Genomic DNA, 13533 nt, shown 5'->3' with positions numbered 1-13533 from the left:
AAGGAGATTCAACTCTAAGGCATGGATCCTAGCTTTTAGCACTGTGATGTTTGTTTTCAAGGAATGGGTTCTTCCATGAGTGTATTAATGGAAGGAGCTTTAGTTCATCAAACTAAATACATCCATGGAAGGTTTAAGCCAGTATGTATATTTCAAGTAAAATTGCTTTGCTTGTGCCCAGTCACGTGGTTACCAGTACTGCACAGAACACATGATAAGGGCAATTACAGATCAAGCACTCTCACATAAGCGTTTCATTTGGAAAGTATGAGAAGGAAACACACACCATGACTATACTATTAGATGTCCTACTGTAATACTTTGAGCAGCAACAGCAGCAGGGTCCATTGCCTTTTTTCTTTTTCAAAAACATGCTTATTATGTGACTTTATTCTTTTCTAACTCTATGGCATCTTCGCCTGCTCTGCTATAGCATGCTTAAGAGTTCAAGTTTAGGGTTGACTCTGTTCTGGCATCTCTCACAAACTCTACAAGACACAACATTTTTCATAACTCTAAGGAAAATCAAATTATAATTGAGTCTAACTTAAACCTCTATATTTAGAAATCAGTAGAAGTATTACAAATATGTGCTGGGCACTGTAAAAATAAAAACAGTGGATTTGCTCAAGAGTCTTGAAAAATGGCAGAAAACTAGACGTTTAGGGAATGCTTTTTAAGGATTTGATACCTGATCTTCAATTGATTTATGGTCTGTTTCCTGTAGCCATGAGCCAAGAAGAACACTGTCATCATAATGGCAAAGTGATCTAAGCAGAGATGTAGTAGTATTAGCAGAGTTGTCTGTCAAAGTAAATTCTGCCACCAGCTCCCGAAGAAGTGCATTAAATGACCCTGAAGGAAAATAATTGGAAGGGGACAATGTCAAAATATAAGACATTTTACATCCTGTGAATCAACAGGCATTATATGAAACAGAAATAGTTCCCAAAGAAGGATGGTGCAGTACAGGAAAATCAGTACTAATATTATTCTTGGGAATATGAGAAGCCCACATTCACCTGCCTGAAAAGTCAGGTAGTCTTGTACAGCTAGATGCACTGATTCTAGTGTCCACTGGCAAAGAGAACTCTACTGCTTTACTATAGTACTACCAGAGAGGCCCTCAAAGAGCACGGTGCTAAAAAACTAAAATCTAGTGGGAAACCAGCCAAATACCAGAAAGAAAAGTAAAAGCTTTTCCGGGTAGTTTATTTCTCCAACTGAACCTCACTGAGACAGGGGTTGAAGAAATCAAAGGTACTATCCAGCGATCATCCTCCAAGCTGGAGTTCAGTCAATAGAAGAGTAGAGGAGTTGCATAGTTATAATGGAATGGTCTTGGGGGAGGAGTGCACATTTTTATTTCTATTTGTTTTTTATTATTACATTATTGTTGTTGTTTTGTGTGTATGTATAGAGTAGAGGGGCTTGGAGAGCATCTGAAGTTTCAGATATTAACTAGACACCCTGCACTCCAAGGACAGGTAGACTACTGCTGCTTGATATCATTAACAATCCTACATTGCATTTGTGAGTTACCCAGGACCATTGCTTAGAGACACAGCTGGTATATGTATTACTGAATATTACTGCATAGGGTTATTTCTAATCTTTGTAAAGGTGTGCAGATGTGTATATGTGAGCACTGTGATTCTGCCAGATGTTCTCCAGAAAAATACATTATTTGTTCATAGAAATGCTACCAATCTTGTGACTATTTTCAGTTTTGTGACATTAAAGTTTTTAAAAGCCTACATAAGAATATAAGGGATGTGGATCCAAGCATTAAGAGCAATAAGCAACAATTCAGTGCAATTACCTTCATATGTTTTTGGCGGTAACAAAGCCAAGATGTCATAAAGTCTTAATCGGACCATTGCTGCACTAGCCTTCAGATGAGCTCCATGGGCTTTTATTACAGAGGGAATGCTATTGTGTTAAAAAGAAGTCCAGATTAATTACTAGTAAAAATCATGACATAGTAAACTGTTGATGCAATGGCTTGTATTCAACATAACACTAAGACTAAGGTTCCATCAGCGGAAGGATTTCCCCTTGCACAACAGAACTCCCCTGCCCCCTGCAAAATCTGTTCTGTAGGTTCCTCCAACCATCTAGAACAGATTTGAGGACAGCATAGGGAGCACATGGGGGGGGGGGGGAGAGAAGTGGAGGAAAGTCCCATTGTGCTAGTGGTAACCTTTCTGGTAGGATGCACTAGGTTGAAGTCTAACTTTCAATACTGTTATACGCAAGGTCTATCCCTGAGTTGCTATGTGATATGCACACAATTTCATTTTATGCAGAATAAATTATTTTTGAAAGTATTTTTAAAGAAGATTTGTGCCTTCCATAAAACAAGAAATAATATTTAGTTTAAAAATGGAAATGTTAAATATCAAAAAAGTAAGACAGGAGATAAAATCAACTTCAAGAAGTTAGTGTCAATTGTTTCTTCATTTTGAATTTAAAATGAGAACTTCTCTGACTTTTTCTGGTTATACAGACTACAGAGGATTTTGAGGGAGAATTACTTCACCATTGTGGAAACTATACTTACTGAGACATCATTGTCATAGCACATTCTATAGGAGTCATCAGTTTTCGAATAACATCCTCTGTTAGAAGTTCGGGACAGTGAGCAACAAAACTTCTCATAGCTAATAATGAAAAATGCATTGGTCACATTTTAAACTATGTAAGCAAACAAGGAAATGTTAACTCTCAAAAAGAAATTGCAGTTCAGCTGCTGGCAGAAATGCCAATGCTTTCCCTAATCAGCAGAGACATTCAAGAAGACAGGTGAACCACAGTGCTCCACCCATGCTATCCACTATTGCTACCTGTCTATATTATTTCAGCCAAGCTTACATTGCTATAGGAAGGGCAGGTGGAAGGAAATACTTTCCCACTTGTCTCCCTCATCAGGCATCTTTTCCTTGGGAGTCACATGTATCACTACGAGTGAACGTATTTTTTAAAAAACTCTCTCAGCCTTCTGAATAAGCCAAACTCTTACATTACATTTATACACTATTTACTTGCGACATTTATATCCCAGCATTCTTCCAAGGATCTCAGGGCATTTTACAAGGCCCTGTGAGACTGGAAGTGGAACTTGTTCACGGCCATTTAGCGTTCAGATTTGAACATGAACCTTTTCACAATGTTACAGGTAAAACTGATTGAAATAATTCAGGAACTGTTAGCTATATCTTTGAGATTCTTACCACAGAGAGCTCCTGCACGTCCTTCCAGTGTTACTTGCCATGTGAAAGAATCTCCACGAGCTTTCTCTGCTTCCAATTCCTTTAGAGATCGTGGAAATACATTTCGCCACAGAAGTAACATTTTGGGAAGATGGTAACGAACAGCAGACGGACCTAACCAAGAAGGCAAATTACTGTAGATTTTAAACAATTCTCAACAAACAAACAAAAAAATAACCAAATGACACTAAAAATACTTCAATGCCATTATTGTGTGCCATTCTTTTCTTTTTTTAAAAAAGTAACATTTTGTATGCCACTTTGGCCATTTTTACATGGAAAGGTAGCCAGTATTCAATGTAACCAATGCAAGTGATGTAAGATTATAGGAATATTTGTATTTTTAAACACTACATATTAGTCTTTAGCATTAAAAGTTGAATCAAATAAAGCTAATTTAAAGAATATTGGGCTGCCAAGTACTCTTCAAAAAGTAGTAACTGCTATCAACTGATAAAATACTGTTATTTTTCTTCATGCTGCTCTCAATTCTTTATTAAAGTCCAATTTGTATTTAAATGGGATTACCTTAAGACACATTTTTTACCACAATGCTTCTAACCCAGATCAAACAAAGAAAACAAGATGAAAGAAAAAGAAAATGTCTTTTTTCCAGACCATCTACTACTTATAGCTATGTTTAAAAGACCGGGAAACAAAAGATAGAGAAATATAATCACTTACTATAATTTCTATTTTCCTTGAAAGTTATATTTTAACAGACTCTTTTAGATTTGTTTTCTTGGAGCCTCTCATCACATATTAAAGCACCAGTCAAACATGCTTCTCCCCAATTACAAATATGAAGTTCTGAAGAGCTTGGTTTATTCTGCTGACTATAACAACTTTAAGGAATTTTTACTGTCAAGACTAATCCAATAAACTTATTAAGAATACGAAGACTGTCCTACACCACAGTGATAAAGCCAGCCACTGTTTTACATACCTAAAGTCATCAGAGCACCAAGCAAAAGCCACCCAGCCTGGGTTCGCTGCAAAGACAATCTGCTATTTTGTGCAGCAGATCGTAAGAGATCCTCTGCAATGCTAACAACCATCTGAAAACAAAAGGAGATTGTTACCAATTATGTGCCCATCCCTAATCACACATTACGTGCTAACACAAAAGTTTGCATGTGTAACCATGGAGGCACAATACTTGCAGATCTTTAAACCTGAATGTCACAAGAAGTTGCACAGTATCCTCAATTATTTAATTATTTAAGGAATTAGCAATAACACTTCCAATTTGGGTTCAAAATAACACACGTTACGCCAAAATGGCATAAAGAGTAAAATGGCTGTGTGACTTTACTCAACAAAAATTAAATATTTACAGAAGAGTGAAGAAAACTAAAAACCTGTGTATATATAGGGTACCCAAACCAACTTTATTTTAAAGATGCAAGGAAATGAGGAATCCTAGTATTACTAAATAAGGAATGGGAAATGGTAGTAGGGATCTGGCAGCTGAAACAGTGGCCTAGATTAACCAGGGGAATGTTTGGATGCAAATGAACTCTTTGGGTCAAATGAAAGCAGAAGGATAGTGAAATTTAGGAAACAGATTTAAGAGAAAGAGTAATGTAAGGAGTGACACACTAATTATTTTCTTCTCTCATTGACACAGGAGAGGTCAGAGTTTAGGGACTCACAGCACAGGGCCCCCCAAAGAGAGGAGCAGATGATGATGTTGACAGTGACAAACAAGAGCTTACATTAGCACCTGGGTTGGCATGGATATGCCCTGGCCCGCAGGTGATTATACTGGTTGCTGTAGCATCTTTTCTTCTTCTGTTTAAATGCATTTTATAGTCAGGAGGTAGCCAGCCAGACCCTTCCCAACAACAAACTGGTGTTTATTAACAAGTAAATGTGTTTAGCGTTAGGGCAGCAGAAGCAAAGTCCATGTTATTTCTGTAGCCATTATGCTGTTAAGATTTGAACTTAATATGCAAAGCCACATATGTTCATAGTATCTCACCTTTCCTTTTGCATGGGGAATGCCCAAAGGACACTGATGAACTCCACCTAGCAAAGCAGCCATTGCAAAACTGTAACCACTAACAGCTTCTGGTGAGGTCTTCAAATTGTTGAGCCTTTCGGCACACCGGTCCAAGAAAGGAGTCACTTGGAAAGGCAAGGCCACAGCTACACAACGCAGGCACCATGCAGCAGCAAGTCGGGCAGCCATACTTGGATGAAGAAGAACTGAAGTAACAGTCTCAAGCAATCCTGAAATCAACACAGACAACAGTGAGTCTTAAAGGGAAATCAATAATGGATTCCTATACTAGGATATACTCTATACCATTCAGTCCCCTTTCACTCCATCTAATAGTAAGTCAAGCTGCCTAAATATTACTCAACAGAATGAGATTTAAAATTAGTTTACTTATGCTTTTAAATTTCCATTTTATTTCTCATTTCAATCAACACACAATGAGGCATTCACCAGAACTCTCCAGGCTCTAGGTTCTTATGGGGAAACTATATTGATAACTACTTGGTGAAATTTTGTAACTACTCAACAACTGTATACACAAATACATTTATATTAGGCAATTTGTTTAGCTGTTATGGGCGCAGGCTAAAGAATCTCAGAATTGCTTACATTCTGCTGAAACCAGAGGCAGTAAATGCCCTTGCATTTTTCTAGATTACATCACATGTCTTGCTGGGTTTGTTTTTCATGCCAGAATCAAGTGGTAATCAAGTAAGCTGGCAGACAGAACTGGATAGTGAACAGTACAATTCTATACAGGCAACTGTATATTAAATTAGTCTTTACAACTTACCTGTGGAAGGCTCTTGTATGAGAGGTGATGCAGTGGCACTTAGGCTCTGAACTAGGCTCCCAAGCTCCTGAAGGGCACAAACCATCACATGCTGACTTGCAGCAACTTCAGCTGCTCCTGATTTGTTTTCAATATTAGCATCATTCACAACTGATTCTGGCAAAGCAGTGGGAGAAGAGAGAGTGTCATCCAGCATTCTTGTAAATTTGAGGTGTATTCAGAAGAGTATTAGTATAAAGAACTATAGAAATGCAAGAGTTGCTTGTACACAGTAGCTAAGAAACTAAGCCGCATGTGTTTGAGACACCACAGAATTTAAGAGTCAACTCTTACAGAACAGAGATTGGTTTAGCATACATTCAGATGACTTGCTGGCAACCTACATTAAAAGCTGCCTTTCAATCACAAGTATTTTCTATTTCATCACAAGAGAGCTACTTTTTGGATAATCACTAAAGGAATGAGAAAATATTATCAAGAAATATGCCATTATTTGTATTTTTTCACTATGGAAACTTAGCTTATGAAAAATGTCTAAATGTCTATGAAAACTGAAGGGAGAGAACCAAAGCATTAAATTCTCTTCATGATTACTGATTTTCCAAGTTCTGACTCCTACCTACTGCCAGTTTTAAAATATTTTTAAGAATTAGCTCTCTGATCTCAAGTACAAGTAGCTTGATGCCTATACAGTACGCCACATATGCATGCTTTCGGGGGGGGGGGCTGTCCTAAACATTCTTCATCTTCTGAGTAAACATACTTTAGCATTTCATTGCTGTGGTATTTGAAAGATATATTCAGTCAGCACAGCTAGATATTTTAGAGCATATTTACGGATTATTACATACTGTGCCTGCACTTCAGTGTTATGAGGGCACATAATATTGTTTGATTATCTGTCATAGACCATTTTTTCACAGCTTTAAAAATTACTTCATACTTATGGGACAGGAATATATTATGTTGATTTGGACCTTAACCTTAACATTCTTACCTACTGCCTTCATCTGTTTACCAATTGCCTGGCATATATCTTTGGCAGCTGCAATCTGTGCCTTCTCCCCCAATAAACTTCCTACAGTGGCTCGGAGGATGAAGGAGACACATCTTCGAGAGTACACCGCTTCTACATGAGTCTGCGTTGCCCGAGGATGAGAAACCAGATCTAGAACATGTGACAAGAATGTAGCAAAATTGCGCTCCAGCCACTGACCTCCTAATGTTGTGACAAAAACAACATAAGCCTGCAAATTCAAAATACAAATATTACAACCACAGAAAAGAAGGATTTGTTCACATTTCCATAATGGAGGGGAGGGGCATACAAAGGGAAACTCTAAAGAGAAGACTTAAATGACCCCGGTTTTATAAGATTTTGAGGCAAAACAACCATATTTTAGGGATGGATTCGCATATATTATGTCTTCTATCTAATGCTACCACAAGTAGAAGGAATACCTTTGGAAGCGCAGTCATCACTACCATTATGATTCACTGCTTATCTTGATCCATGATGAACGAAATAAAAAGAAATGGATATTTTCCCCTTTTCTGACCCTGGAGAACCCCTTCTCCCACCACAATATAACAATATTTTCAGGAATTGCCGGTCAGACAAGTGCAGTAAGCACCAACTCTGTCTAATAGCAGCCCTTCAGAGTTTCAGAGGTCTTTCACATCACCTTCTATCTTTTAGCACAGCAGACTAAGGCCTCTGTAGAGGTGTGAAGGAGGGAGGCATCCTTTGCAAGCCCAAAAGAGCACTACAAGGCCCTTTGGTCCAGGCTGACTGGAGCGCTGCACAGAGGTGCTGTTTTTGAGGCTGGGGGTACATCAATTGGTTATACAGGTCTAGGGTCGTCTTAAGGATATCCGGCGCCGTGGTGTAAAGATCCCTCTGGTGCCCCCCCCCCCCCGTTTCCCAGAGTTAGTGACCTTTTTTAAGGGGGGGACCCCAAAGTTGTTGACCTTTTTTAGGAAAGGCTGCTCCCGCCCTCGCGCTGCTGCCCCATACTACTCGCACGCAGCCGGGCATCGGCTCCCGCAGCAGGATCATGGTGTGGGGCTGGGCGGCCGAGTGCGATGGGGGCGGCATAGGAGGCAGGCGGGGGTCTTGTCCGGGCAGGGACAGGCGAAGCGAGCTGGGCCGTCTGCGTTGCCGCAGCAGCGTGACTGGGAGGGGATCGGACAGGGGAAGGAAACACGGTTCGTGTGAAGGAGTGCAGAGGTGGTGGGGGCAGTGGGAGGAGGCAGGCTCCGTGCAAGGTGGTGGAGAAGCAGGGGAAGGAGGGAGGGGCACTGGGGGCAGCAGTTGCAGCGTGTAGCCTCAAGCGCGGGGATCTTTCGAGGTAGAGTGGATGGGGGGAGCAGTGGTAGAGTCACGTTTATTATGCACAGAGCTTGGGATGCAAGCACACACCACGCAGCTAAAGAGGTGGTATGTCGTGGAGCCAGCAGAGAGAGCTCTGACTGCAGGAAAGCATCCGGAGCCTTCCCGCCTCCAACGGGCACTGGAGGCACGCAGGCACCAAGCCCCCACTCCGCCTCGCTTACCTCCCCGCACTCCCCTCCCCGGACTCTTCTCTGCCTGGTGCTCTCCACTGCTTGGCGCTGTGGCTCGCCACGCCACTATGCCCAATGGTAAAGACGTCCCTGTACAGGTCTCACTTATTTATTGATGTGCTAAATCTATTCGTCTGATTGACTTATATGGCATGAAAAAACTGCACATTTGTGACATGCTTAGTCAACAGATATGAATATGAAAATGATCACTTTCTATGGAACAATAGCTATTTGAGCACTTGCCTAGGCAGAGATAGCAACACTGTGAAAATTATTGAAGAGTAAGAGAGCAAACACACCTGCGTAACTCCAACTCTCACTTCTCGATTGACAGATCCTCCTACTTTTAACATCTCGCCACCGCTCTTTAAGAATCCAGATCCTCCTCTTAGAAAACCAGTGGCCATGAGTTCCAAAACCTCTTCCAGTGTAGCCCGCTTCACATTCTGGCGCATCACTTCAAGAAAAAAAATAGTAATTATTTAATAGAATACTTTTAAATAATTGTTTGGACTCATATTACATCTGTGATTTTGACAAGTAGCCTGTCTTGTTACAGAAACAAAGGCAACAAAAACTTAGTAGAGTTTCCAATCATTAAATATATGTAAAAGCCTTCAGACGAGTACAAATGATGACATAACTCATTCACAAAGGGTTTCTATCTCAATGCTTTCCTTGTGTAGATTAATTGCTTTAACTTTGGCTAGCTGTAAAAATAGAGAAAACAACAATCCCCACAATACAGTTCTATAATAGAATAACAGGATTGTAGAGTTGGAAGGGATCCTGAGGATCATCTAGTCCAACTCCCTGCAATTCAGGAATCTCAACTTACAGTCCACCATCCAATTTGAAACCATACCAGACCCTGCCTAGATTTGCAAATAGTACACAAATATATCCAGCTTATTGCTGTGAAATTATAGAATAATAATTGCATAGACAATTCAGTGTTTAATACCTGCTGCTTGCTTTGGTATCAGTGCTGTAGCCATAACTGTTCCCAAAAGTTTTGATACTGCAACTCGTACACCATAATTTGAGTTTTCCAGAGCCTTAAAACAAAGTGTTGCTACATTTTCCAGTTCTGCTGTCCACATAAATACAGCCTCATTTTGTAGTTCCAGTAGGCACTGGGGGGCAGGAGGAAGAACATACCAATAATTGTTTAATATTTCTAAAATGCTTACCCATCCACTCTGGGAATAGAGCCAGAATGATCATCACTGTCATTTATCCCACTTATGAGATATGATTGGCATAATGACTTTTAAAAATCCGGAAAAGTTACACTGAAATCTATCTTTACATTGGTGCTCATACAAAAACATTATTATGAGATACGGGATTGGAGAGTAATACTGAATCACAGGATACAAGCCTCCAATTCCTGTCTACAAACACTTCAGTAGCATTTAATTTTCAGATGTATTGCGGGGGGGGGGGGGGGGGCTGCCTCCTACCTCTCAGTTTAAAATCTGCCCCTGCCAAAAAATCTCTGCTCCAGAAAAAATAGAGAAACAGACCACTTCTTTCTCTCCCTGCGTAAAATGTCAGTTTCAGTGCTTTGAAGGGAGAAGAAAGCTACATTGTCACATTCTTTCCTCAGTAAGAGGAAAAAGTCCTTCCTGCTACAATTTAGAATCCCATTACAAAGATTAATGCCAAGTATTAAAAAAATTCAGATGGGAACTGCTCTGTGGCAGCCCAAATGCTTTCAGAAGGTGATCTGGATAAGCTAGCCACCAAAGCCACATCCCAACTACACTGTGCACACTGTGTGACATATTAAATAATGTCAAAATACAGCACACCAAGGAAAGACCAACAGAAAATTTAGTGAACAAACAAACCCTGCATGTTTATAAATTGTAAAATAATACAAACCTACCTTTGCTACTGCACATCGCACAGCCATAGCTCTGTCTGTCAGGAGAGATCTTGCATTCTTATAAATATCACGGTGGCAAGAAGCTGCAGCACCACCCAGCCCACTTAGGACTTTCTGCAAACTCATTAATATTTCACTCCGGCCCTGTGACTACAAATTGCATTGGGATTTGAAAGGGAGAAAGAGAAAATGAAGCGGAAATAAGAAACAACTTGTTCTGTGTCTTTATAATGTAACTACGAGAATTATCTAAAAAGTGAGGGGCAAAGGGAGATGGCTCATAATTCATATATGAAAGAGAGAGATACCACACAACTGGTGTCATGACACATTTCTGAGGTATTTTGGCAAAAAAATGACACCGCCGACAATGGGTTGCCATACGTCCAGGTTTTCCCAGACATTTTTGTGAATTTCCGCCCGGACACTGCTTCAAACTGCAGTATTCCAGGTATGTCCTGAAAATTACAGATGTATGGCCATCCTAATTAAACAAAGAGTATAAAAATAAAAGACAGCAGAATAGCCTTAAATAAAATTTCCTAAGCCTTAATTGATGGTTTTAGTCTGTTACAAAACAGACTAACAAACTAAATATGGAAAAGAGTGAAAAATATGATTTTGTGTTTTTTTACAACACCACTTTCACTCACCTCAGCACTTTTCAGAGACTTTAAGAGATTGTTAACTGTTTCTGGAAAAGAACTACCCAGCATTCTCCCCATTTTTTCATAAAATGCTCCAACACATGCCACTGCAGTGCTACAAAAAGGCAAAATCATCATTTGTATTTTTTCACTAGGTAACATGCTAGTAAATAGAAGCATCAAATCAAAACTTAAACATCTTCAGGCAAGCGGGCAGTTTTATGTGGTATGTATACTTTGTAAGGAAATCAGAGACTACAAATTTATATTTTGGCCACAGATATAGTTTTAGAAATGAGAAGGTAAAAATTCACATGGATTAGCAATTAAGTGACAGGTAAAACGAATGCCAAGTTTCATTAAGTTTTTCCACTCTCATGCTCATTAGGATTTTTCTCACCCAAAGAATGACTCACATTTCTCACATATTTCAAAATAAATATAGCATGTTCACCAACTGTAATTTGGAAAATTTTACGAGTTTTTTATGAGGATAGAATGCAGTCTTCTCAGACTTTGCATGTCTGATGCTAACAAAATAGTCTTGAAAGCATGGAATTTAATTCCAAATAGTTTGATAACCTATAGTTCCTAGAAGATGCTCCTGAGAATTCCCTAAGTGATTTTCACAATGACTGGTAAAATTATGTCAAGTAATTGGTTGGCTTAGTTTCCTTCAAACTGCTTGGCAGTAATCACTTAGAAAAACTAAGTTCTCAATCCAGTTTGGATTGCTGCATGTGAAGGAATATAACTGTGCTCAATTAAGCTCTATTTTTGCTGTCCTCCTGCACAAAAGCCAAGTCAAGAACAAGTTCTTGTGATATTCCAGCTAGAAAACATTTGCAATTCTTCTGTATACACAGGTATGTTTAGACTTAGACATACAATAAGCATGCTTCTTCACATGAAAGAAAGCCTCTTCATTAGAGGCTGCACATAATAGATCAAGAATGCAGCAGCACTCATCTGCATTGCAATCCTATGCACATTTGACCGCCTGTAAACCCCCAATAGGACTTACTTCTTAGTAAACATGCAAAACAATACACTACCAAGTCCTGCATGTTGCCAGCACAGTGATTTGACAAAACTAAACAGAGCTCTTTTAGAAGTGGGCAATATATTCAGAGATTTACAGGCCCAGTGAATTTATTTATTTCCAAGTAGACATTTAAAGAATTGTTTCATCTTCCCTCCTCCTGCAATAATACAGTGGTACCTCCGGTTATGAACTTAATGCATTCCAGAGGTCCATTCTTAACACGAAACTGTTCTTAACATGAGGCGCGACTTCCGCTCGCATCCTGGGGCAAAGGTTGCAACTAGGGGCATCTACTTCCAGGTTAGCGAAGTGTGTTACTCGAAGCATTCGTAAGGGGGACAGTACGTAACCAGAGGTTCCACTGTAGTGTGGATGCTTAAAGACTAATGCTAATCCAACGAACACTTTCTTCCACTAATATCCTGAAGCATCTACATAATCCCACTTTAAATATTACTGCCCATCATCTAGGATGCTGAACTAAATGGTCTGATCTAGCAGGATCTTATGTTCTCAGTTACCCTCCCACCCTCAGCTGCATAATTCTTGTCACAACCGATATTGTGACAAAAAACAGTAGGAAATTGATTCCATTGTTACTTCAAGGCATCATTCATTTCCAAACAGGTATATTCCCCTGAGGGCTCTGTAAGCATGAATCACAAAAATCATTCAAATCTGCTCAGCTACTTCTTCAGTGTTCTTAGAAATTAACAAGTTAACCATCACTTGTAACAACATTCTTGTCCTGTATGTGATCTGTTACTTACAGTTTGGTTGGTAAGTAGGCTGATGTATCATCTTTACTTTTGATAATTTCATTACACTTATCAAGTGTCTGAAATACAGTAAAAGTATCTCCAATGCTATACAGAGCAGCAAGGTTTTTAGCAAGCAATTTCCGGGTGGGTGGCCCAGGAGAGCTGCTGATAAGACCAGTTAGCTGTTCAACAAGTTTTTTTTGTTTTTCTTTTACATCCGTCTGTTAACAAAACAAATTAAAATTTTATTTGCTCTGATTTTCATAATTCAACATTCAAATGCTTAATTCTTTCAGATGATTGCTATTCAATTATTTTTATTTCTGGAATGTTTTTGCTAGTAGAGCTATAACCCCCGCCCCTCATGAGTCATTTTATTTTTCAGTAAGATGTCCGAACATTCATGATATTTGGCGGTTTATTTAATGAAGCTGGTACTGGCCTAATCCACTGGCCCATTTGCCTAAATGCTTCTGGCATTTCTCTGAAACTACTGATACAAATTCACTTAAAACAAACTTGGAAAGGGAATTACAGCTCAGGACATA

The 13533-nt window shown here is 39.4% G+C and overlaps 1 protein-coding gene across 2 annotated transcripts in view; it reads right to left on the bottom strand.

Moving 5' to 3' along the window:
- Nucleotides 1–13533, bottom strand: part of HEATR5B (HEAT repeat containing 5B) — a 45083-nt gene that overhangs the window by 28065 nt on the left and 3485 nt on the right. For both annotated transcript variants that reach the window (XM_028724203.2, XM_028724204.2), the window contains 13 exons: nt 12995–13206; nt 11186–11294; nt 10533–10682; nt 9603–9774; nt 8938–9095; nt 7068–7317; nt 6071–6226; nt 5257–5507; nt 4219–4330; nt 3234–3386; nt 2564–2663; nt 1823–1932; nt 692–855 (listed from right to left, as the gene is read on the bottom strand). In XM_028724203.2, coding sequence (XP_028580036.2) covers nt 692–855; nt 1823–1932; nt 2564–2663; nt 3234–3386; nt 4219–4330; nt 5257–5507; nt 6071–6226; nt 7068–7317; nt 8938–9095; nt 9603–9774; nt 10533–10682; nt 11186–11294; nt 12995–13206 — 2097 coding nt within the window. The remainder of the gene's footprint in view (nt 1–691; nt 856–1822; nt 1933–2563; nt 2664–3233; nt 3387–4218; nt 4331–5256; nt 5508–6070; nt 6227–7067; nt 7318–8937; nt 9096–9602; nt 9775–10532; nt 10683–11185; nt 11295–12994; nt 13207–13533) is intronic.

This window comes from Podarcis muralis, chromosome 3 (genome assembly GCF_964188315.1).
Source record: "Podarcis muralis chromosome 3, rPodMur119.hap1.1, whole genome shotgun sequence".
In the NCBI taxonomy this organism is placed as follows: Eukaryota; Metazoa; Chordata; class Lepidosauria; order Squamata; family Lacertidae; genus Podarcis; species Podarcis muralis.
This window is presented reverse-complemented; position numbering and strand designations above follow the sequence as displayed.